Genomic DNA, 26269 nt, shown 5'->3' on the forward strand with positions numbered 1-26269 from the left:
CGAAGTTGAGAAAGGGTGAGAGGGGAATGATTTAATAAGAAACTGATGGGCAACTTTTTCACCGAGGTTGGTCAGTATATGAAACGAGCTGCCAGAGGAAGTAGTTGAGGCAGATACATTAACAACATTTAAAAGATATTTGGACAGGTACATGATAAGAAAGGTATGGAGGGATATGGGCCAAACTCAGGCAAATGGGACTAGCTTAGATGGGAATCTTGGTCTGCACGGACCTGTTCCCATGCTCAATGACTAATCCAAGTTGCCTTAAAAGACTCCGTCAGATGTGGGTTTACTCTCAAACAGCTGACCCCAACCTATTTTCTCCAGCTTCTGCCTAATACTGGTATAATTAGCTTTCCCCCAATTTAGCACTTTCACCTGAAGACCAGACTTATTTTTATCCATAACTATCTTAAAATTTAAGGAATTACTGTCACTGTCCCCACTTGCTGTGTTTGCTTCATATCTCTCCAAACCTTTCATATCCATGTACCTGTCGAAATAGAAACAGAAACATAGAAAACCTACAGCACAATTCAGGCCCTTCGGCCCACAAAGCTGTGCCGAACATGTCCCTAAGATAGAGACCCACAGCCCTCTATTTTTCTCAGCTCCATGTACCTATCCAAAAGTCTCTTAAAAGACCCTATCGTATCCGCCTCCACCACTATTGCTGGCAGCCCATTCCACGCCCTCACCACTCTCTGAGTAAAAAACTTACCCCTGACATTTCCCCTATACCTATTCCCCAGCACCTTAAACCTATGTCCTCTTGTGGCAACCATTTCAGCCCTAGGAAAAAGCCTCTGACTATCTACCCTATCAATACCCCTCATCATCTTATATACTTCTATTAGGTCCCCCCTCATCCTCCATCTCTCCAAGGAGAAAAGGCCAAGTTCCCTCAACCTGCTTTCATAAGGCATGTTCCATATTCCAGGCAGCATCCTAGTAAATCTCCTCTGCACCCTTTCTATGGCTTCCACATCTTTCCTGCAGTGAGGTGACCAGAACTGAGCACAGTATTCCAAGTGGGGTCTGACCAGGGTCCTATATAGCTGCAGCATTACCTCTCGGCTCTTAAATTCAATTCCACGGTTGATGAAGGACAATACACCATATGCCTTCTTAACCACAGTCAACCTGCACAGCCGCTTTGAGCGTTCTATGGACTCGGACCCCAAGATCCCTCTGATCCTCCACACTGTCAAGAGTCCTACCATTAATACTATACTCTGCCATCATATTTGACCTACCAAAATGAACCACTTCACACTTATCTGGGTTGAACTGCATCTGCCACTTCTCAGCCCAGCTTTGCATCCTATCTATATCCCGCTGTAACCTCTGACAGCCCTCTATACTATCCACAACACCTCCAACCTTTGTGTCATCCGCAAACTTACTAACCCACCCCTCTACTTCCTCATCCAGGTCGTTTATAAAAATCACAAAGAGTAAGGGTCCCAGAACAGAACCTTGAGGTACAACACTGGTCACCAACCTCCATGCAGAATACGACCCTTCAACAACCACTCTTTGCCTTCTGTGGGCCAGCCAGTTCTGGATCCACAATGCAATGTCCCCTGGGATCCCATGCCTCCTTACTTTCTCAATAAGCCTTGCATGGGGTACCTTATCAAACGCTTTGCTGAAATCCATATACACTATATCTACTGCTCTCCTTTCATCGATGTGTTTAGTCACATCCTCAAAAAATTCAATGCCCTCAGGTCCCCTTTAAATCTTTCACCTCTCATCTTAAACCTACGCCCCTCTAGTTTTAGACTCTCCTACCCTGGGAAAAGACTGCGACCATCCTCCTTATCTATACCTTTCATGATTTCATATACTTCTAAAAGTTCAGCCTCCTACGCTGCAGGGAAAACAGCCACAGCCTGTCTAGCCTTTCTTTATAACTCAAGCCCTCCAGTCCTGACAACATCTTTGTGTATCTTTTCTACACCCCTTCCAGTTTAATCACATCCTTCCAGTAGTGTGGCTACCAGAACTGCACACAATACTCCAAGAGTGATCTCACAAACTTGGGTGCACCTAACAAACCCTGCCTCATCTATGACCCTGGCATTAAGGGAACCCCAGCCAATATTGAGGAAGTTAATATACATTCATAAATTTTCATAAATACTTGTAACAGCAAACAATTTTAGATGTGTGCGATTATATATCTCAACATATGATAACCCTGATAAAACCTAAACATAAGGAAGGAAAATAGCTTCAAAGTATGCAAGATCATACAGTCCCATAAATATGCAAATATGCACCCAGATTTGTATAACAGCTTCTGAGCTCTAGACTTCCACTTTGTTTACAGAAATGAGCATTTCCAGTTTGATTGATAACGAGAGACAATCTCACCTGGCATATTTTGAGTTCCTGGATTTAAGATCAGTTGGTGTCAGGAAAGTGATTGTGAATTTTCCCAAATCCTCTGATGATCCTGACACAGCCACTAACCTCTTCTTATCCTCAATGTGTGGCTGCAGGTCGCCCTGTCCATCACTAGCGACGTAAAATAACAGCGATATCACTGGGTTCTCTGGAGCAGAGCTCTATAATAGAAGATGCTAACTATGTAAATCAGGTCAACATCTTACTGTGGTACATTTATAATTCCAGATGCTGTAAAATTTTGTTTACATGCCATTTGGTCCACATTTATCATGTGGTACTGTAATGTTGATGGATGTCCTTTTCAAGAATACTGTGTATATTTACTATTCAGCTCAGAGCACGCCCAGTATTCTTAGGTATGGTAATAAAGAAAGCAGACAGTTACTCTAAACAGTGTAGAAATGAGATTGGCTAATCATACAGATGAAGGGCTTACCAGTCATAGTTCACAAGCATTAGTCAGAGATTCAACATCAACTAAGCGATCTTACAAAATACAATGTCAGCAAGGTAATGGAGCAAAGTTTTACCCAAAGATGGCTGACCAGCAATTAATACCATAACCATTGGTAATTTAGCTTAGTTTCCAGTAAGAATATTGGTAAAATGGTTTATTATTGTCGCATGTACTGAGGTACAGTGAAAAACTGTTTTGCATGCCAACCATCCAGATTATTTCATCAGATCAGTGCATTGAGGTAGTACAAGGGAAAACAATAACAGAATGCAGAATAAAGTGTTACAGTTACAGAGAAAGTGCAGTCCAGGCAGACAATAAGGTGCAAGGTCATAACAAGGTAGATTGTGAGGTCAAGAGTCCATCTTATTGTACTAGGGGACCGTTCAAAGGCCTTATAACAGTGAGATAGAAGCTGGCCTTGTGGCAGGTGGTACGTGCTTTCAGGCTTTTGTATCTGATTCCTGGATTGACAGAGTCATTCGCCAAAGAGCTCTCCTTCCACCTATCATTGCTGCACCACCAGAAGCTTGGAAGCTCCTGGCCTTTGCCTCATCAAGTGACCTTTACTTTCTGCTCTGCCATAATCTTTTGGGGTGCAAAATGAGACTCAAGGAGGTGTGGTTGGGAAGAGACAGAAACAGTTATTGCTTGAGAAACTTATTACATACTTACAAAGTAGTTATGGATGTGACAGTGCTTCTTGAAATCAGTCATGACTGCTCACTTATTCAACCAATAAAGGTTTACCCAGACTTACTTTCATTCTGATTAATGACCCAGGATACATGCAGCTGATGGGCCAATGACAAAGAACATAGGAACAGCTGATGGATACGATAGGAAAGGTTTAGAGGGATAGGGACCAAACGCAGGCAAATGGGACCAGGTCAGGTTGGCACCTTGGCTGGCATGAACCAGTTGGGCTGAAGGGCCTGCTTCTGTGTTATATGACTCATAGAACAGTACAGCACAGAACAGGCCTTTCGGCCCACAATGTTGTACCGACACAGCTATTCCCTCCTACCTACAGAATGCCCATATCCCTCTATTTCCCTCTCATTCATGTGCCCATCCAAGCCCCTCTTAAAAGCCCCCAATGAATTGGCCTCCACCACCCTATCAGGCAACGCATTCCAGGCATCCACCACTCTCTCAGTAAAAAACATACCCCTCATGTCTGTTCTGAACTTACCCCCTCTCACCTTAAATGCACACCCTCTGGTATTTTCTCTATCAATAATGGGAAAAAGATATTGCTCGTCCACCCTATCTATGCCCCTCATAATGTTATACACTTCCAACAGATCACCCCTCAGCCTCCACCACTCCAGAGAAATGAGCCCAAGTTTGTCCAGTCTCTCCTGATAGCACATGCCCTCTAATCCAGGCAGCATCCTGGTAAACCTCCTCTGCACCCTCCCTAAAGCCTTAATGCCTAATTAAATGAATCCCTTCCCCCTACACATAGTCCATATCCCTCTTTCTCTAACCAGAGTTAGAACATATAAAAACTACAACACAATTCAGGCCCTTTGGCCCACAAAGCTGTGCTGAACATGTCATTACCCTAATAATTACTGGGATTACTCATAACCCTGTATTTTATTCAGCTCCATGTACCTATCTAACAGTTTCTTGAAAGACCCTATCGTATCTGCCTCCACCACCGTTTCTGGCAGCCGATTCCACGCACTCACCACTAACTGAGTAAAAAACTTACCCCTGACATCTCCTCTATATCTACTCCCCAGCACCTTAAACCTATGTCCTCTTGTGGCCATCATTTCAGCCCTGGGGAAAAGCCTCTGACTATCTACCCAATCAATACCTCTCATCATCTTATATACCTCTATCAGGTCCCCCCTCATCCTCCGTCGCTCCAAGGAGAAAAGGCTGAGTTCCCTCAACCTGCTTTCATAAGGCATGCTCCGCATTCCAGGCACCATCCTTGTAAATCTCCTCTGCACCCTCTCTATGGCTTCCACATCTTTCCTGTAGTGAGACGACCAGAACTGAGCACAGCACTCCAAGTGGGGTCTGACCAGGGACCTATATAGCTGCAACAGTACCTCTCGGCTCCTAAATTCAATTCCCCAATTGATGAAGGACAATACACCATATGCCTTCTTAACCACAGAGTCAACCTGCACAGCCGCTTTGAGCGTCCTATGGACTCGGACCCCAAGATCCCTCTGATCCTCCACACTGCCAACAGTCCTACCATTAATACTATATTCTGCCAACATACTTGACCTACCAAAATGAACCACTTCACACTTATCTGGGTTGAACTGCATCTGCCACTTCTCAGCCCAACTTTACATCCTATCTATATCCCTCTGTAACCTCTGACGGCCCTCCAAACTATCCACAACACCCCCAACCTTCGTGTCATCCACAAACTTACTAACCCACCCCTCTACTTCCTCATCCAGGTCGTTTATAAAAATTACAAAGAGTAAGGGTCCCAGTACAGACCCCTGAGGTACACCACTGGTCACCGACCTCCACGCAGAATATGACCCTTCAACAACCACTCTTTGCCTTCTGCGGGCCAGCCAGTCCTGGATCCACACTGCAATGTCCCCTTGGATCTCATGTCTCCTCACCTTCTCCATAAGCCTCGCATGGGGTACCTTATCAAATGCCTTGCTGAAATCCATATACACTACATCTACTGCTCTCCCTTCATCAATGTGCTTAGTCACATCCTCAAAAAATTCAATCAGCCTCGTAAGGCAGGACCTGCCCTTAACAAAGCCATGCTGACTATTCCTAATCATATTATACCCCTCCAAATGTTCATAAATCCTGCCTCTCAGGATCTTCTCCATCAGCTTACCAACCACTGAGGTAAGACTCACTGGCCTATAATTTCGTGGGCTATCCCTACTCCCCTTCTTGAATAAGGGAACAACATCTGCAACCCTCCAATCTTCCAGAACCTCTCCCGTCTCCATTGACGATGCAAAGATCATCGTCAGAGGCTCCTCAATCTCCTCCCTTGCCTCCCACAGCAACCTGGGGTACATCTCATCCGGTCCCAGCGACTTATCTAACTTGATGCTTTCCAGAAGTTTCAGCACCACCTCTTTTCTAATATCTACTTGCTCAAGCTTTTCAGGCTGCTGCATGTCCGCACTACAATCCCCTAGATCCTTTTCTGTAGTGAATACTGACATAATAGTGACGAAAAATAACAATACAGGACTCTTTCGAGGCCCTGTAATTGGAATGAAAATGAGTTTTATAAAGCTGCAACATAACTTCCCAACTCTTGAACTCAAAGTCTCAACTAATAAAGGCAAGTATGCCATACGCATTCCATTCACATTTTAATCCACAGTAGCGTAGCAGTTAGCGTAATGCTGTTACAGTGCCAGTGACCCAGGTTCAATTCCGTCGCTGTCTGCAAGGAGTTTGTACATTCTCCCCGTGTCTGCGTGGGTTTCCTCTGGGTGCTCCGGTTTCCTCCCACATTCCAAAAACATACAGGTTAGGAGCTGTGGGTATGCTATGTTGGCGCTGGAAGAGTGGCAACACTCGCGGGCTGCCCCCAGCACATTCTCAGTAATGCAAAAAGATGCATTTCACTGTGTTTCAATGTACATGTGACTAATAAATAAATATCTTATCTTATATATCATAAACAGTAGAGGTCCCAGTATGGATCCATATGGAACACCACTAGTCATGGACCTCCAGCCAGAATAAGTCCCATCGACCACTACCCTCTGTCTTCTATAGGCAAGCCAGTTCTGGATCCCGTGCATCTTAATCTTCTGGAATGGCCGCCTATGAGGGACCTTATCAAACGCCTTCAAATCTATGTAGACAACATTCACAGCCCTACCTTTCAATCGATGTTTGTCATTTCGTCAAAAGACATGACTTGCCGCACACAAAGCCACACTGACTGTCCCTAATTAGGCCATGGTTTTCCAAATGCTCATTAATCCTATTCTTAAGAATCCTCTCCAGAGGATCCTCCAACCCTAAAACTATGTCTTCTAGTCCTTGATTCCCCAACCCTGGGTAAAAGACTGTGCACATTCACCCTGTATGTGCCCCTCATGATTTTATATACTTCTATAAGATCACCCTTCATTCTCCTATGGTCCAATGAATAAAGTCCCATCCTGCTCAACCTCTCTCCATAACTCAGTCCCTCGAGTTCCAGCAACATCCTCGTAAATCTCCTCTGCACACTTTCCAGCTTAATAGCATCTTTCCTACAGCAGTGACTAAACTGAACACAATATTCCAAATGCGGCCTCACCCACATCTTGTACAACTGTAACATGACATCCCAACTTCTGTACTCAGTGCCCTGACTGATGAAGGCCAGTGTGGCGAAAGCCTTCTTCAACACCCTGTCTACCTGTGGTGCCACTTCAGAGAATCCTCTCTGTGCAGATGGTCTCTAAACACCCTCCACACATCAGATGTGGACGTGTTCAAAAACAGCTGTTCCCAATTAACTCTCCCTAGTTCCTGCCTAATACTCTCATAAGGAGCCCTCCCCCAATTTAATACTTTCACGCTGTCCATATTTATCTTTATTGATAACTATCTTACGGAGTTATGATCACTGTTTCCTATATGTTCCCCCACTGAAAGGTCAGTCACCTGGCCAGGCTCATTTCCCAATATAAGGTCCAGTACAGCCCCTCCTCCAGCTGGACTATCCACATACTGTTTTAAGAAACTCTCTTGGATGCACCTAACCCCATCTAAACTCTTGCACTAAGGAGGGGAAGTAGAAATCACCCATGACAACAACCCTGTTGTTTTTGCACCTTTCCCTAAATCTGCCTTCATATCTGTTCCTCAATGTCCCATTGGCTACTGGGGAATCTGTAGTATAATCTCATCAAAGAGACTGCACCTTTCCTATTTTTGAGTTCTACCCATATAGACCTAGTGGATGAGTCCTCCATTATGTCCCCTCTGAGTACACCTGTGATACTGCCCCTGATTAGTACATAGAACAGTAAAGCGCTGCACAGGCTATTCAGCCCACCATGTTGGTTGTGCTTGATGCTGATTTATATGAAATGTCCTCCTCCTGTGCATCATCCATATCCCTTCACTGCTTTCAGATTCATGTGTCTTTCATATACAAACTCCACCAAACTGCCTGATTCCACGACTGCCCCATAACCAATTCCAGGCACCTGCCACTCACTACGTAAAAAACTTGCACCTCACATTGCATTAAACTTCCCCCCTTCTAACCCTAAAAGCATGTCCTCTGGTGTTTGACATTTCTACCCAGGTAAATAGGCTCTAACTGTCTACCCTATCTATGCCTCTCATAATTTTAAAAATCTCTATCATGTCTCCCCTCAGCCTCTGACGCTCCAAGGAAAACAACCTAAGTTTGTTCAACCTGTCCTTGTAGCTCATACCCTCTAATCCAGGCAGCATCTTGGTAAACTGGCAGGACCTCAAGGGTAGTAATCTGGCAGGACCTCAAGGGTGGTAATCTCTGGATTGCTGCCTGTGCCACGTGCCAGTGAGGGTAAGAATAGGTTGAATTGGTAGATGACTGTGTGGCTGAGGAGTTGGTGCAAGGGGAAGGGTTTCAGATTTGTGGATCATTGGGATCTTATCTGGAGAAGGTACAACCTGGAAAAAGGGACAACCTGGACAAAAGGGATGGGTTACACCTGAACTGGAGGGAGACCAATATTCTTGTGGTCAGGTTTGCTAGAACTGTTAGAAACATAGAAAAACTACAGCACAATTCAGGCCCTTCAGCCCACAAAGCTGTGCCGAACATGTCCCTACCCTAGTAATTACTAGGCTTACCCATAGCCCTCTATTTTATTCAGCTCCATGTACCTATCCAACAGTCTCTTAAAAGACCCTAACGTATCCGCCTCCACCACCGTTGCCGGCAGCCCATTCCACGCACTCACCACTCTCTGAGCAAAATACATAACCCTGACATCTAATCTATACCTACTCCCCAGCACCTTAAACCTATGTCCTCTTGTGGCCACCATTTCAGCCCTGGGGAAAAGCTTCTATCTACCCGATCAATACCTCACATCATCTTATATACCTCTATCAGGTCCCCCCTTATCCTCTGTCACTCCAAGGAGAAAAGGCCGAGTTCCCTCAACCTACTTTCATAAGACATGCTCTGCATTCCAGGCAGCATCCTTGTAAATCTCCTCTGCACCCTTTCTATGGCTTCCACATCTTTCCTGTAGTGAGGCGACCAGAACTGAGCACAGTACTCCAAGTGGGGTCTGACCAGGGACCTATATAGCTGCAACAATACCTCTTGGCTCCTAAATTCAATTCCCCGATTGATGAAGGACAATACACCATATGCCTTCTTAACCACAGAGTCAACCTGTGCAGCCGCTTTGAGCGTCCTATGGACTCGGACCCCAAGATCCCCCTGATCCTCCACACTGCCAAGTGTCCTACCATTAATACTATACTCTGCCATCATATTTGACCTACCAAAATGAACCATTTCACACTTATCTGGGTTGAACTGCATCTGCCACTTCTCAGCCCGACTTTGCATCCTATCTATGTCCCTCGGTAAACTCTGACAGCCCTCCAAACGATCCACAACACCCCCAACCTTCGTGTCATCCGCAAACTTACTAACCCACACCTCCACGTCCTCATCCAGGTCGTTTATAAAAATGACAAAGAGCAAGGGTCCCAGTACAGATCCCTGAGGTACACCACTGGTCACCGACCTCCACGCAGAATACGACCCTTCAACAACCACTCTTTGCCTTCTGTGGGCCAGCCAGTTCAGGATCCACATTGCAATGTCCCCTTGGATCCCATGACTCCTTACTTTCTCAATAAGCCTTGCCTGGGGTACCTTAGCAAATGCCTTGCTGAAATCCATATACACTACATCTACTACTCTCCCTTCATCGATGTGTTTAGTCACATCCTCAAAAAGGTCAATCAGGCTCGTAAGGCAGGATCTGCCCTTGACAAAGCCATGCTGACTAGTCCTAATCATATTATACCCCTCCAAATGTTCATAAATCCTGCCTCACAGGATCTTCTCCATTAGCTTACTAACCACTGAGGTAAGATTCACTGGTCTATAATTCCCTGGGATATCCCTACTCCCTTTCTTGAATAAGGGAACAACATCCGCAACCCTCCAATCTTCCGGAACCTCTCCCATCTCCATCGACAATGCAAAGATCATCGTCAGAGGCTCCGTAATCTCTTCCCTCACCTCCCACAGCAGCCTGGGGTACATCTCATCCAGTCCCCACTACTTATCCAACTTCATGCTTTCCAAAAGTTTCAGCACCTCCTCTTTCCTAATATCTACATGCTCAAGCTTTTCAGCCTACTGCAAGTCCCCACTACAATCATCCAGATCTTTTTCTGTAGTGAATACCGATGTAAAGTACCTCTGCTATTTCTTGTGGATCCATACACACTTTCCCACTGCTGCACTTGATAGGCCCTATTCTTTTGCATCTTATCCTCTTGCTCTTGTAGAATTTCCTTAATCCTGCCTGCCAAAGCCTTCTCATGCCCCCTTCTGGCTCTCCTAATCTCCTTCTTAAGTTCCTTCCTTTTAGCCTTGTACTCCTCCAGATCTCTAACATTACCTAGCTCTCTGTACCTTTTGTAAGCTTTTCTTTTCCTTTTGACTAGATTTACTATAGCCTTCATACACCACGGTTCCTGTATCCTCTCGTGACTCCCCGTCTCATTGGAACATGTCTATGCAGAACTCCACACAAATATCCCCTGAATATTTGCCACATTTCTTCTGTACTTTTCCCTGAGAACATCTGTTCCCAATTTAATCTTCCAATTTCCTGCCTGAGAGCCTCAGAATTCCCTTTACTCCAAGTAAATGCCTTTCTAGTCTGTCTGTTCCTACCTCTCTCCAGTGCTAACGTAAAGGAGACAGAATTATGATCACTATCACCAAAATGTTCACCCACTGAGAGATCTGACACCCGACCAGGTTCATTTCCCAATAGCAAATCAAGCACAGCCTCTCCTCTTGTAGGCCTATCACCTAACAAACTCCACCCCATCTAAACCCCTCACTGTCTGGAGATGCCAATCGATGTTTGGTAAATTAAAATCCCCCATCACAACAACTCTGTTCTTCTCACACCTTTCTAGGATCTGCTTCCCCATCTGCTCCTCAATATCCCTGTTACGATTGGGTGGCCTATAAAAAAAAACCCAGTAAAGTTATTGACCTCTTCCTGTTCCTAACCTCCACCCAGAGAGACTCCGTAGTCAGTCCCTCCACAACGTCCACCTTTTCCTCAGCCGTGACACTATCTCTGATCAACAGTGCCACTCCCCCACCTCTTTTGCCTCCCTCCTTGTCCTTTCTGAAACATCTAAAACCCGGCACTTGAAGCAACCATTCCAGTCCCGGAGCCATCCAAGTCTCCGTATTGGCCACCACATCATAGCTCCAAGTATTGATCCAAGCTCTAAGCTCATCCGCCTTGTTCACAATACTCCTTGCGTTAAAATAGACACATCTCAAACCTGTCTGAGCACGTCCCTTCTCTATCACCTGTCTATTGTACCTACAACTAGCTTTGTCTATTTGAAAGCCAAACACCTCTTCCCCAATCTCTCCAGTTCGGATCCTACCCCCCCAACAATTCTAGTTTAAACTCTCCCCAGTAGCCTTCGCAAACCTCCCCACTAGGATATTGGTCCCCCGGGATTTAAGTGCAACCCATCCTCTTTGAACAGGTCATACCTGCCCCAAAAGAGGCCCCAATGATTCAGAAATCTGAATCCCTGCTCCTTACTCCATCCCTCAGCCACCATAGAACCATAGAACACTACAGCACAGAAAACAGGCCATTCGGCCCTTCTAGTCTGTGCCGAAACGGTATTCCGCTGGTCCCATTTACCTGCACCCATCAGATTGCAGCCCGTTCCATACTCCCACCACTCTTTGAGTGAAGAAGTTCCCCCTAACGTTCCCCCTAAACTTTTCCCTTTTCACTCTAAAGCCATGTCCTCTCGTTGTTACGGACTCAGTGAAAGTCCCTTTAAGATAGAGAGTGTGTGTGTATGTGTGTGTGGGTGTGCTTACGTCAATAGAAGATAAAGGACGTAATGACGTTGTTGAAGAAGTTAGAAGGAGAGAGAGAGAGAGAGAGAAGGGAGAGAGACACCAGCCTGCTTGTTTTCTCTATCGATGGATGAGAAACAATAACTGTGTTTGCCACTGAAATCCATGTATGGAAGTTGGAAGTAATCCGGTGGAGTTCACTTTGTTGCTGACCTGTAGAAGGAAACAGGTATTTGTGTGTGAACGACCACGATTCGGATGCTTTTCGGGGCGAGGAAGTCACTACCGAGTAAACACTGGAGTGTCGTTTGGGTTCACAAGATCACAAGATAAGGGAGCAGAAGCAGGCCATTCGGCCCATCGAGTCTGCTCCAAGGAAAAGGGAAAAAGAAATGGGGTGGGAAAAAAGAGAGAGAAAAAAAAAACTATTCTAATCCCATTTGCCAGCCTTATCCCCATATCCCTTGATACCCTGACTATTTAGATATCTGTCTATCTCCTCCTTGAATACCCCCACTGATCTGGCCTCCACTGCTGTGCGTGGCAAGGAGTTCCACAATTTCACCACCCTCTGGGTAAGGAAACTTCTCCTCATCTCTGTCTTGAAACTGTACCCTCTAATTCTAAGATTGTGCTCTCTGGTCCTGGACACGCCCACCAAGGGAAACAGCCTAGCCACATCTACTCTATCCTTACCTGTCAACATTTTAAATGTCGCTACGAGGTCCCCTCTCATCCTTCTGTACTCCAGCGAGTACAGTCCAAGAGCCGACAAATGCTCATCATACTTAAGCCCTTTCATTCCTGGAATCATTCTCGTAAATCTCCTCTGAACCCTCTCCAACGTCAGCACATCCTTCCTAAGATGCGGGGCCCAAAACTGCGCACAGTATTCCAAATGAGGCCTCACTAGCGCCCCGTAGAGCCTCATCAACACTTCCTTACTTTTATACACTATACCTCTCGAGATGAATGCCAACATAGCATTCGCTTTCTTAACCACCGATCCAACCTGGTGGTTAACTTTTAAGGTATCTTGTATGAGTACCCCCAAGTCCCTTTGTACTACCGCACTATCAATCTTCTCTCCTTCTAGATAATAATCTACCCGCTTATTTCTACTTCCAAAGTGTACAACTGCACATTTCTCAACATTGAATCTCATCTGCCATTTCCTTGCCCATTCTCCTAAACTGTCTAGGTCCCTCTGCATTCTTTCTATTTCCTCTATGCTCCCTACTCCTCCACTTATCTTGGTGTCATCCGCAAACTTAGCCACACAACCATTTATTCCATCATCCAAATCATTGATGTACAAGGTAAAAAGGAGAGGCCCCAACACCAACCCTTGCGGCACACCACTAGTAACCGGTAACCAACCAGAATGAGATCCTTTTATTTCCACCCTTTGCTTCCTGCCAACCAGCCAATTCTCCACCCATTTTGCTACCCTGCCCATAATTCCATGACCTCTCATCTTATTAATCAGTCTCTTGTGAGGCACCTTATCGAAGGCCTTTTGAAAGTCTAAATACACAACATCTACCGCCTCTCCCTTATCCACCCTACCTGTGATTTCTTCAAAAAACTCCAATAGGTTGGTCAGACAGGACCTCCCCTTCACAAAACCATGTTGACTAGGTCCTATCTTGCCTTGCGCCTCTAGGTATTCGGTAACCTCCTCCTTGAGGATAGACTCCAATAATTTTCCCACCACTGATGTCAGACTAATAGGTCTGTAATTGCCTTTGTGCTGCCTCCCACCTTTCTTATACAACGGAACTACATTCGCTACCCTCCAGTCCTCCGGAACCATGCCAGAATCTATCGATTCCTGAAAAATAATCGCCAACGCCTCCGCTATCTCCACAGCCACCTCCTTCAGAACCCGGGGATGCACCTCATCCGGTCCGGGAGACTTATCAGCCTTAAGCCCCTTTAGTTTTCCAAGCACCTTCTCCCTATTAATCTCAATTGAACTCAGCTCCAATTCGTGAGACTCCTGACTAATGGGCACATTGCTTATGTCCTCCACGGTGAAGACCGATGCAAAATATTCATTCAATTCCCTTGCCATCTCACTATCATCCATTATAATACCTCCTGCACCGTTATCAATTGGTCCTATGTCAACCCGTGTCTCTCTTTTATTCCTTATGTATTTAAAAAAACTCTTAGAATCCTTCCGAATGTTGTCCGCCAGCTTCCTTTCGTAACTCATCTTTGCTTTCCTAATGACCTTCTTAGTTTCTCTCTGCAGATTTTTAAAATCGTTCCAATCTTCTGTTTTCCCACTAATTTTTGCTACTTTGTACGCCGCCCCTTTTGCTTTTATTTTATCCTTCACCTCCCTCGTTATCCACATCTGTGCCTTTTTTCCATTCAAAACCTTTTTTCTTGGAATATATCTGTCCTGCATTGTCCTTATTTCCTGTATAAATTTCTTCCATTTTTCCTCTGCCGTCCCTTCAGCTAACTTACTCCTCCAATCAATTTGGGCCAACTCATCTCTCATACCTTTGTAATTTCCCTTATTCCACTGAAATATCGATACACCAGTTATCAGCTTCTCCTTCTCAAACTTGAAACTAAACTCAATCATATTGTGATCACTTGTTCCCAGTGGTTCCTTTACCTTTAGTTCCCTAATCACCTCGGGTTCACTACACAGCACCCAATCCAAAACAGCCGATCCCCTGGTGGGCTCCTCAATAAGTTGCTCCAGAAAAACATCCCTTAGACATTCCACAAACTCACTCTCCTGAGTACTACCACCTTGCTGCAATTCCCAGTCCACCTTCATGTTAAAATCCCCCATAATTATCTTCACATTGTCACTCTGACACGCTTTTTCTATCTCAATCTGCAACTTATGGTCCACTTCCTGACTGCTGTTCGGGGGCCTATATATGACTGCTATTATTGTTCTTTTACCCTTGCTATTTCTCAGCTCCACCCATAAGGATTCCACCTCCTCTGACCCAATGTCCTTCCTTTCTATTGATTTTATATCGCTACTAACCATCATGGCCACACCTCCCCCTCTGCCTACCCTCCTATCCTTCCTATATACTGTATACCCCTTGACATTCAGTTCCCAATCACATCCATCATGAAGCCACGACTCAGTGATTGCAACGATGTCATATTTATTAACCTGTAGTTGTGCCACTAGGTCATCTACTTTATTCCTGATGCTACGTGCATTTAAATATAGTATGTTTAGACTGGTATCTGCTATTGATTTTATTGTACCTCTATTGATCAGCAGATTATCCTGACTTTCTACCTGTCCATCCTTCTTACTATCTTCGCTACCTACTATCTTAGACATGTTCGTGTAGACCTCATCCCCTATCCTAACATTCGGTATCCGAACATCCTCATCCCCGATCCTAACATTCGGTATCCGAACATCCTCATCCCCGATCCTAACATTCTGTATCCTAACATCCGGATTTGTTGTACTTCTATTATTCAGTAAATTATCCTGACTTATCACCTGCCTGTCATTCTTGCCATCCTCAATGGATTCGTTTCTATACACTTTCTCCCTCACCTTAGCATCTTGTAACCTAGCATCCTGGTTACCATCCCCTTGCCAGATCAGTTTAAACCCTCCCCTACAACTAAATTAAACATTCCCGCCAGGATATTGGACCCTTTGGAGTTTAGATGCAACCCATCCTTAGCAAATAGGTCTTGCCTCCCCCAAAAAAGGTCCCAGGTATCCAAGAATCTGAAGCCCTGCCCCTTGCACCAGTCACTCAGCCACGCATTTAACTGCCAGAGCTTTCTATTCTTCCTGTCATTGATACGCGACACGGGTAGTAGTCCTGAGATTACTACCCTTGAGGTCCTACTTTTCAACCTTCTCCCTAATGCCTTGTATTCCTCCTTCAGGACCTCTTCTCTTTTCCTACCTACATCATTGGTACCTACATGTACCAAGATTTCTGGCTGCTCACCCTCCCCCCTCAAATAGAGGAACATCTGGATTTCGTATTTACTCTCCCTATGTTCTCTACATCTACGTCTTATCTTCAGACAACGGTGGTTGTTGAAGAAGCCCTTGCTCATGTTTCACCTTATGGCTTGAGGAACTGAACTTTAAGAACCATTCCTGAACTGGGAGTTTTGGACTTTGTCACACACACACACACGAAGAGTTTAGTTTTGGGGTTAACGTTCGAGGTTTAACATTTTTGAATTCTAACATACTAACATTTTTACTTTTATTTTACGTATTATCATAAGTAGTAATTAATAAAATAGTTTTTAACACTGAATCATGCTCAGTGTGTTTCTTTTGTTGCTGGTTCGTGACATCGTACTTATCTCTCCTAATCCAGGTGGAAAGAGCCTACTCGCATTAACGCTGTCTATACTGAGAATGTGTATAAGGTATAAGGAAAGGTTAGGAGAGTAAAAGATTGTGAGCCCTGAGATGTGAATTAAAGGGTACATCACTATGGCTGTAACAGACTGCTTGAAATAGCTGTGCTTCGCTTTGCAGTGCCTTGCTCCAGAGATTTTGCTTGCTTCAGCTAATTTTCTGCAGCCTTGAGGTATGAGAGTACCAGTACAATCAGTTCCTGTCTCAGCAAGTCTGCACAATTGACTCTTGTTCCACTAAACTGACCCTGAGCCCACCATGAGAAACCACTTATACAAAGGTAACCGGTGGAACAAGATGGTCTGAAAAGATTAAGGAACTATAGCTTTAGTAGAAGTAGTAACTCTTTTTAAGTAAATTCCTTTGTCTGTAACCAATCACGATAAAGGAAATAAGTGCAATGCTGCCTGACTAATTCCTTGTATGGTAATTGTTTGCACCTCTGAAAAAGTATAAGAATGTATGTAGATCAATGTATCTCAGAGACCACCCGGTCCGGGACGTAGGTGCCTGGCTTGGTGCTCTCTCCTCGGATCAAGTAATAAAGAGATTGAACGAGAACAGTGGTCTTTTGAGTCTTCCCTCCGACCGAATTTGACAATACCCCTCATCATTTTGTAAACCTCTTCAAATCTCACCTCATTCTACCGCGCTCCAAGGAATAAAGTCCTAACCTGTTCAATCTTTCCCTGTAACTCATATCCTGAAGACCCGGCAACATTCTAGTAAATCTCCTCTGCACTCTTTCAATCTTACAAATATCCTTCCTATAGTTAGGTGACCAGAACTGCACACAATACTCCAAATTTGGCCTCACCAATGTCTTATACAACCTCACCATAACATCCCAACTCCTATACTCAATACTTTGATTTATGAATGCCAGGATGCCAAAAGCCTTCTTTACAACCCTGTCTACCTGCAACGCCACTTTCAGGGAATTATGTATCTGAACTCCCAGATCCCTCTGTTCCTCCGCACTCCTCAGTGCCCTACCATTTACTGTGTATGTCCTCCCTTGATTTGTCATTCCAAAATGCAACACCTCACACTTGTCTGCATTAAATGCCATCTGCCATTTTCTGGCCCATTCTTCCAGTTGGTTCAGATCCCTCTGCAAGCTTTGAAAACCTTCCTCGCTGTCCACTACACCTCCAATCTTAGTATCATCAGCAAACTTGCTGATCCAATTTACTACGTTATCATCTAGATCAATGATATAGACAACAAACAAACAATGGCCCCAACACTGATCCCTGAGGCACACCACTAGTCACAGGCCTCCAGTCTGAGAAACAATCATCCACAACCACTCTCTCTGTCTTCTCCCACTCAGCCAATTTCGAATCCAGTTTACAACCTTTCCATGGATATCCATTGACTGAACCTTCTGAACTAACCACCCACGTGGGACCTTGTCAAAGGCCTTACTAAAGTCCATGTAGACAACATCCACAGCCTTTCCTTCATCTATTTTCTTGGTAACCTCCTCGAAAAACTCTACAAGATTTGTTAAACACGATCTACCACGCACAAAGCCATGTTGACTATCCTTAATCAACCCTTGGCTATCTAAGTACTTGTATATCCGATCTCTCAGAACACCTTCCAATAATTTACCCACTACTGATGTCAGGCTCACTGGCCTGTAATTACCTGGTTTACTTTTAGATCCTTTTTTAAACAACGGAACTACATGAGCTACCCTCCAGTCCTCCGGCACCGCATCTGTGGCTAAGGACATTTAAAATATATCTGCCAGGGCCCCTGCAATTTCTACACTAGTCTCTCTCAAGGTCCGAGGAAATATCTTATCAGGCCTGGGGATTCATCTACCCTTATTTGCTGTAAAGCAGCAAGCACCTCCTCCTCTTTAATCTCTATATGTTCCACGACACCATTGCCTGTTTCCCTTCCTTCCATATCCACTATGCCAGTTTCCTCAGTAAATACTGATGCAAAAAAACTGTTTAAGATCTCCCCTATCTCCTGAGGCTCCACACATAGATGACCACTCTGATCTTCTAGGGGACCAATTTTGTCCCTTACTATCCTTTTACTCTTAATATACTTGTAGAAACCCTTTGGGTTTACCTTCACATTATCTGCCAAAGCAACCTCATGTCTTCTTTTTGCCTTCCTGATTTCCTTTGTTAGTATTTTCTCACTTTTTCTATACTCTTCAAGTACCTCATTTGTTCCTAGTTGCCTATACCTGCTATATACCTCCCTCTTTTTCTTAACCCGATCGCCAATATCCCTTGAAAACCAAGGTTCCCTATGCTTGTTACCCTTGCCTTTAATCCTGACAGGAACATGCAAACTCTGCACTCTCAAAATTTCGCCTTTGAAGACCTTCCACTTACTGAGCACATCTTTGCCAGAGAACAACTTATCCCAATCCACTCTTTCTCGATCCTTTCTCATTTCCTCAAAATTGGCCTTCTCCAATTTAGAACCTCAACTCGAGGACCAGACCTATCCTTATCCATAATTAACTTGAAACTAACGACATTATGGTCACTGGACCCAAAATGCTCACTTGCACATACTTCTGTCACCTGACCTGTCTGGTTCCCTAATAGGAGATCAAGTATTGCATTCTCTCTCGTTGGTACCTCTATATATTGATTTAGAAAACTTTCCTGAACACACTTGACAAATTCCAAGCCATCCAGCTCTTTCGCAGTGTGGGAGTCCCAGTCAATATGTGGAAAGTTAAAAGCCCCTACTATTACAACTTTCTGTTTCTTATATTGGTCTGCTACCTCTCACAGATTTGCTCCTCTAATTCTCTCTGACTATTGGGCGGTCTATAATACAACCCTATTAGTGTGGCCACACCTTTCCTGTTCCTCAGCTCCACCCAAATGGCCTCTGTAGATGAGCCCTCCGGGCTGTCCTGTCTACGCACAGCTGTGATATTTTCCCTGACTAGTAATGCCACTCCTCCCTGTTTCATCCCTCCGCCTTTATCACGTCTGAAACAACGGAACCCCGGGACATTAAGCTGCCAGTCCTGCCCCTCCTGCATCCAAGTCTCACTAAGAGCAATAATGTCGTATCCCACAAGCCAATCCACGCTCTAAGCTCATCTGCCTTACCTACAATACTTCTTGCATTGAAATAGATGCACCTGAGAACATTTCTATCACATACAAACCTTTGGTTTCTGTCTATACCTGCAGTCCTCGCATGACCTTTTCCCTCCTCCACCTCACTATCTGCTCTAACACTCTGGTTCCCCTCCCCCCGCAAATCTAGTTTAAACCCCCCGGAGCAGCACTAGCAAACCTACCCGCAAGTATGTTAGTCCCCCTCCAGTTCAGGTGCAAACCGTCCTGTTGGAACAGGTCCCATCTTCCCTGGAACAAAGCCCAATTGTCTAGAAACATGAAGCCCTCCCTCCTGCACCATCTCCTTAGCCACGTATTTAGCTGCATGATCCTCCTATTTCTAGCCTCACTTGCTCGTGGCACGGGTAGCAATCCTGAGATTGCAACTTTGGAGGTCCTATCCTTCAACTTTGCACCTAATTCCCTAAACTCTCTTTGCAGAACCTCCTCCTCTTTCCTATCCACGTCATTGGTCCCTATGTGGACCATGACATTTAGTTGCTCACCCTCCCTCCTGAGAATATCGAGAACTCGATCCAAGATATCACGGACCCTGGCACCATGGAGGCAACAGACCATCTGGGATTCTCGATCTCTCCCACAGAACCTCCTATCTTTCCCCCTAACTACCGAATCCCCTATCACTACTGCTCTCTTCTTTTCCCTCCTTTCTTTCTGAGCCAAGGGTCCCGTCTCGGTGCCAGAGACGCGACCACTGCAACTTGTCCCTGGTAGGTCACCCCCACCTGCAGTATCCAAAACGGTATACTTATTGCATTGAACCTCCTGCTCATTCTGTTCCTATACCCACTGTCACTTAGCACAGGCAGTAATCTGGAAATTACTACCTTTGAGGTCCTGCTTCTCAACTTCCTTCCTAATTCTCTATAGTCTTTTTTCAGGACCTCATTCCCTTCCCTACCTATGTCGTTGGTACCAATATGTACCACGACCTCTGGCTGTTCTCCCTCCCCCTTCAGGATACCTTGGACGCGATCTGAAACATCCCAGACCCTGGCGCCTGGGAGGCAAACTGCCTTCCGGGTTTCTCTCCTGCATCCACAGAATCGCTTGTCTGCTCACCTAACTATAGAGTCCCCCATCACTAGTGCCCTCCTCACTCCTTCCCTACCCTCCTGAGGGTAGAGTTTAACTGTTGGGGAGGGTTTAAACTAGTTTGGCAGGGGAATGGGAAACAGAGTCATAGGTCAGAGGTTGGTGCATTTAGTGTACAAGTGGATGCAGAGTGTAGAAAGACTGAGGAAGGAGAGGCAGTTGAAAGGGCAAAATTGAAGTCAGTTGGATGGGCTGAAGTGTGTCTACTTTAATGCGAGAAGTATCAGGAACAAAAGTGATGAACTAAGAGCATGGGTAAGTACATGGAACTAAGACGTTGTGGCCATTACAGAGACTTGGCTGTCACAAGGGCAGGAATGGCTGCTGGATATTCTGGGGTTTCGATGTTTCAAAAGGGACAGGGAGAGAGGTAAAAGAGGTGGGGGAGTGGCTTTGCTGATCAGGGACAGTATCACAGCTGTAGAAAGGGAGAATGTCCTGGAGGGATCATCTACTGAGTCAGTGTGGGTGGAAGTCAGAAACAGGAAGGGAGTGATCACTCTATTGGGAGTATTCTACAGACCCCCCCAATAGCAGCAGAGACACTGAGGAGCAGATCGGGTGGCAGATTTTGGAGAGGTGCAAAAATAACAGGGTTGTTGTCATGGGTGATTTCAACTTCCCTAATATTGATTGGCACCTCCTTAGTGTACAGGAGATAGATGGGATGGAGTTTGTTCGGTGTGTACAGGAAGGATTCCTGACACAGTATGTGGACAGGCCGACTAGAGGAGAGGCCATACTGGACCTGGTACTAGGCAATGAGCCTGATCAGGTTTCAGATCTCTCAGTGGGAGAGCATTTTGGAGACATAACTCCTTGACCTTTACCATAGCCTTAGAGAGGGATAGGAGGAGACGATATAGGAAAATATTTAATTGGGGGACAATCATTAATTATGATGCCATTAGGCAGGAACGTGGGAGCGTAAATTGGGAACAGATGTTCTTGGGGAAGCGCACAATGGAAATTTGGAGGTTGTTTAGGGAGTACTTGCACGGGGTTTTAGATAGGTTTGTCCCATTGAGGCAGGGTAAGGATGGTAGAGCGAAGGAACCATGGTAGACAAGAGACATTGAACATCTTGTCAAGAGGAAGGAAGAAGCTTACCTAAGGTTTAGAAAGCATGGATCAGACAGGGCCCTGGAGAGTTACAAGGTAGCCAGGAGGGAGCTTAAGAATGGACTTAAGAGAGCTAGAAGGGGGCATGAGAAGGCCTTGACAAGTAGGATCAAGGAAATCTCCAAGGCATTTACACGTATCTGAAAAATATGATGATGATTAGAGTGAGGGTTGAACCGATCAGGGATAAAAGAGGAAACATGTGCCTGGAGTTGGAAGAGGTAGGGGAGGTCCTTAAGGAATACTTTGCTTCAATATTCACCAGTGAAAGAGACCTTGAGGCTTGTGAAGGTGGCGTACGACAGGCTGATATGCGACAGTCTAACTTCAGTGATGGGCAAATTACTGGAGAAGATCCTTAGAGATGGGATTTATGGGCAGTTAGAGAAGCATAGGCTGATTAGGGACAGTCAGCATGCCTTTGTGAGGGGCAGGTTGTGCCTCACAAGCCTGACTGAATTCTTTGAGGATGTGACAAAGCACATTGATGAAGGTCGAGCAGTGGATGTGGTGTACATGGATTTTAATAAGGAGTAATGAATTGACCTGTATGATCGGTATGCAAGACAAATTTTTCACTGTACCTCGGTATAAGTGAGAATAATAAGGCAATACCAATAGTCTGACTGGAGTTTTATAGAGCTGCAACATTACCTGGCGGCTCTTGAACTCAATATCCCCACTAATGAAGGCCAACACACCGTATGCCTTCCTAACAACCCTATCAACCTGTGCGGCAACCTTGAGGCATCTATGGATGTGGACCCCAAGATCCCTCTGTTCCTCCACACTGCTAAGAGTCCTGCCATTAACCTTGTATTCTCCCTTCGAATTCGATCTCCTGAAGTGTATCACTTCACACTTATCCAGGTTGAACTCCATCTGCCACTTCTCAGCCCAGCTCTGCATTCTATCAATATCCTGTTGTAATCTACAGCAACCTTCTACACTATCCACAACACCACCAACATTTGTATCAGCAGCAAACTTACTAACCCACCCTTCCATATCCTTATCCAAGTCATTTATAAAAGATCACAAAGAGCAGGGGTCCCTGAACAGATCCCTGCAGAACACCACTGGTCACCAACCTCCAGGCAGAATATGCTCCATCTACCACCACACTCTGTCTTCTATGGGCGAACCAATTCTGAATCCACACAGCCAAGTTTCCCTGGATCCCATGCCTCCTGACTTTCAGAATAAGCCTTCCATGAGGAACCTTATCAAATGCCTTACTAAAATCCATGTACACCACATTCACTGCTCTACCTTCATCAATGTGCTTTGTCACATCCTCAAAGAATTCAATCAGGCTTGTGAGGCACGACCTACCCCTCACAAAGGCATGCTGACTGTCCCTAATCAGCCTATGCTTCTCTAAATGCCCATAAATCCTGTCTCTAAGAATCTTCTCCAGTAATTTGCCCACCACTGAAGACAGACTCACTAGTCTGTAATTCCCAGGGTTATCCCTACTCCCTTTCTTAAACAAAGGAGTTGTGATCACTATTCCCAAAATGTTCCCCCACCATTAGGTCTGTCACCTGGCCTGGCTCATTTTCCAAAACCATGTCCAGTATATTCTCTCCTCTAGTTGGACTCCCCACAGACCGTTTCAAGAACCCCTGTTGGGTGCACTGAAGAAATCCCCCTCCAATCAATACTGGGGAAGTTAAAGTTCCCCACGATGACAACCCTGTTGTTTCTGCACCTTCCATAATCTTTCTATGTATCTGTTCCTCCACCTCTCAGTGGCTATTGGGAGGCCGATCAGTGTAATTGCACCTATCCCATTTCTGATCTCCACCCAGATTGCCTCTGTGGATGAGCCCTCCAGTGTGTCCTCTCTGAGTACTGCTGTGACATTCTCCCTTATCAGTAGTGCAACCCCTCCACCTCTTTTACTCCTCCCTCTCTTATCCCCCCTCTCCATCACGTCAAAAACGAGAAAACCCAGGAATGTTGAGCTGCCAGTCCTGTCCCTCCCACATCTGGGTCCCTATAATGGCAACAACATCATAATTCCATGCACTGATCCAGGCTCTAAGTTCATCCTCCTTCCCCGTAACACTCTTAGTGTTGAAGTAAACACATTTCAGCCCATCAGTCCCACTGTGTTTATTAGCCTGTCCCTCGCTGTCCTTCCTTTCAGTCTTACTTGTCAAACCATCTTTTCCTGCTCTCAACCCTACCACCTGTTGCCCTGCTGCTGTGTTTCCCATTCCCCTGCTGCTCTGGTTTAAACCCCTCGAGCAGCACCAGCAAACCTCCCAGCGAGGATATTGGTTCCCTTCCTCTTCAGATGCAAACTGTCAAATAGTACAACTCCTCCCCCATTCTTACTTCCCTCTTTATCTCTCCTAAAATAGGAAAGCATGAAATTGGGACTAGCTAGGTAGACACCATGGTCAGCATGGATTGGTTGGGCCGAAGGGCCTGTATCCGTGCTGTATTGCTTTATGATGCTAAAACATCAAAACCCTGGAACATTAACCAGCCAATCCTATCTCTCTCTCAACCAAGTCTGTAAGATAAGATTAGTCTCATGTATATTGAAACACACAGTGAAATGCATCTTTTGCGTAGAGTGTTTTGGGGGCAGCCCACAAGTGTCACTACGCTTCCAGCGCCAACATAGCATGCCCACAACTTTCTAACCTGTACATCTGTGGAATGTGGGAGGAAACCGGAGCACCCAGAGGAAACCCACGCAGACACGGGGAGAATGTACAAACTCCTTACAGACAGCGGCGGGAATTGAATCCGGGTCGCTGGCGCTGTAATAGCGTTACGCTAACCGCTGCACTACCGTGCCTGCCCCACATCATTGCTCCATGTAATGATCCGTGCTCTGACTTCATCTCCCTTACCCTTAATACCCCTTGCACTTAAATAAACACATTCTTACCCTTTTGTCCCATCACGTCTGCTACCTTGCTCCTGCCTGTCCACACATTTACTGGTTATGGCATCCACCTTCCCCTCAGTCCCTCCATGACCTGGTGCGTGGGTTCCCATTCAATTCTGTATCAACTTCCAGCTTCCCATCTACCTCACTGCTGCTTGTATCTCACCCCTCTGCCAATCCAGTTTCAACCCTCTCTGGTAGTACCAGCAAGTCTGCCCGCCAAGATATTGCGTGCGCCAACCACCCCCCCCCCCCCCCACCAACAGCTCAGGTGCAACCCACCCCTCTTGTACGTCACCTCTGTCCCAGAAGAGATCCAGAAATCTGAATCCCTGCCCCTTGCACCAACTCTTCAGGTACACATTCATCTACACCTCATGACTGGTGAGTTCATGATATTGAATGAAGGGACACATTTGCAGATAGAGATATGGTGAGAAGAGGGCAACTGCAGCAGAAATCAGGATTGCGGTGCTAAATAGAACAGCACAGTATGGGCCCTTCGGCTCACCATATTGTGCCGACCTATATAAACCTACTCCACGATCAATCTAACCCTTCCCTCCTACACAGCTCATAACCCTCCATTTTTCTTACATCCATGTGCCTATCTAAGAGTCTCTTAAATGTCCCTATTGTATTAGCCTCTATCACCACCCTTGGGAGTGTGTTCCAGGCACCCACCACTCTCTTTGTAAAAAAAAAACCCTATCTCTGACATGTCCCCTAAATTTTTCTTCTTTGACCTTAAATGGATGTCCTCTGGTATTGGCCATTGTCACCCTGGGGAAAAGGTGCTGGCTGTCCACTCTATCTATGCCCTATGATCATTATTTGCACTGAAGAGATGAAGTGCTTTACGTAGCTTGTAAACAAAATAGATAAGAAACAACATACGTGGAAGAATACTCAGGTGTGGAGTTGCTATTTTTAATGAAACCTTCTCAATGTGAAGCTTCAGTGCTGATAGATTATCACATGACCAATAAAAATAGATTTAGATTTCTTTATATAATGAACACACCTGTGGTTTGGCCGTAATTCTCCAAGTCCAGTCTCCACCATGTTGCCCACCAAGACGCTTCACGAACTCAGTTGTTAAAATGAAATCATTCTCCTTAATTTCCTGCACTCCAAAGTTTATGCCATCATGCATTAGCCAGCCATAGCTGGGCAGCCGATCACCTTGTTCACATGTATGGCGCAGGTTCACCTCTGCTTTGAACTGCTGAAGCCACATCAACCCTAAATTTACAAACAAGTTCACACAGGATCAATTATAACAGCATAAAAAGGGTAGAATTTTTTTTACAAGAAAAAGTATTAGTTTTTGATCTGGGTGTCCTTGTACACAATTACTGAAAGTTAACACGTAGGCAATTACTATAGAACCATAGAACAATACAGCACAATACAGGCCCTTCGGCCCACCATGTTGTGCCGACCTTTAAACCATGCCTACGACTATCTAACCCCTTCCTCCCACATATCCCTCTATTTTAAATTCCTCCATATGCTTATCTAATAATCTCTTGAACTTGACCAACATATCAGCCTCCACCACCGCCCAAGGCAGCGCATTCCATGCACCAACCACCCTCTGGGAGAAAAAACTCCTTCTGATATCTCCCATGAACTTCCCACCCATTACCTTAAAGCC

At 45.2% G+C, this 26269-nt stretch overlaps 1 protein-coding gene across 1 annotated transcript in view; it reads right to left on the bottom strand.

Annotated features, from left to right (window-relative positions):
• mogs (mannosyl-oligosaccharide glucosidase) overlaps window positions 1-26269 on the bottom strand; it is a 72809-nt gene that overhangs the window by 10123 nt on the left and 36417 nt on the right. Inside the window, exons 3-4 of the mRNA XM_052032724.1 lie at window positions 25634-25854; window positions 2386-2579 (exon numbers count right to left, since the gene is read on the bottom strand). Coding sequence (XP_051888684.1) covers window positions 2386-2579; window positions 25634-25854 — 415 coding nt within the window. The remainder of the gene's footprint in view (window positions 1-2385; window positions 2580-25633; window positions 25855-26269) is intronic.

The sequence above is a fragment of the Pristis pectinata genome, chromosome 2 (genome assembly GCF_009764475.1).
Source record: "Pristis pectinata isolate sPriPec2 chromosome 2, sPriPec2.1.pri, whole genome shotgun sequence".
NCBI classification, from domain to species: domain Eukaryota; kingdom Metazoa; phylum Chordata; class Chondrichthyes; order Rhinopristiformes; family Pristidae; genus Pristis; species Pristis pectinata.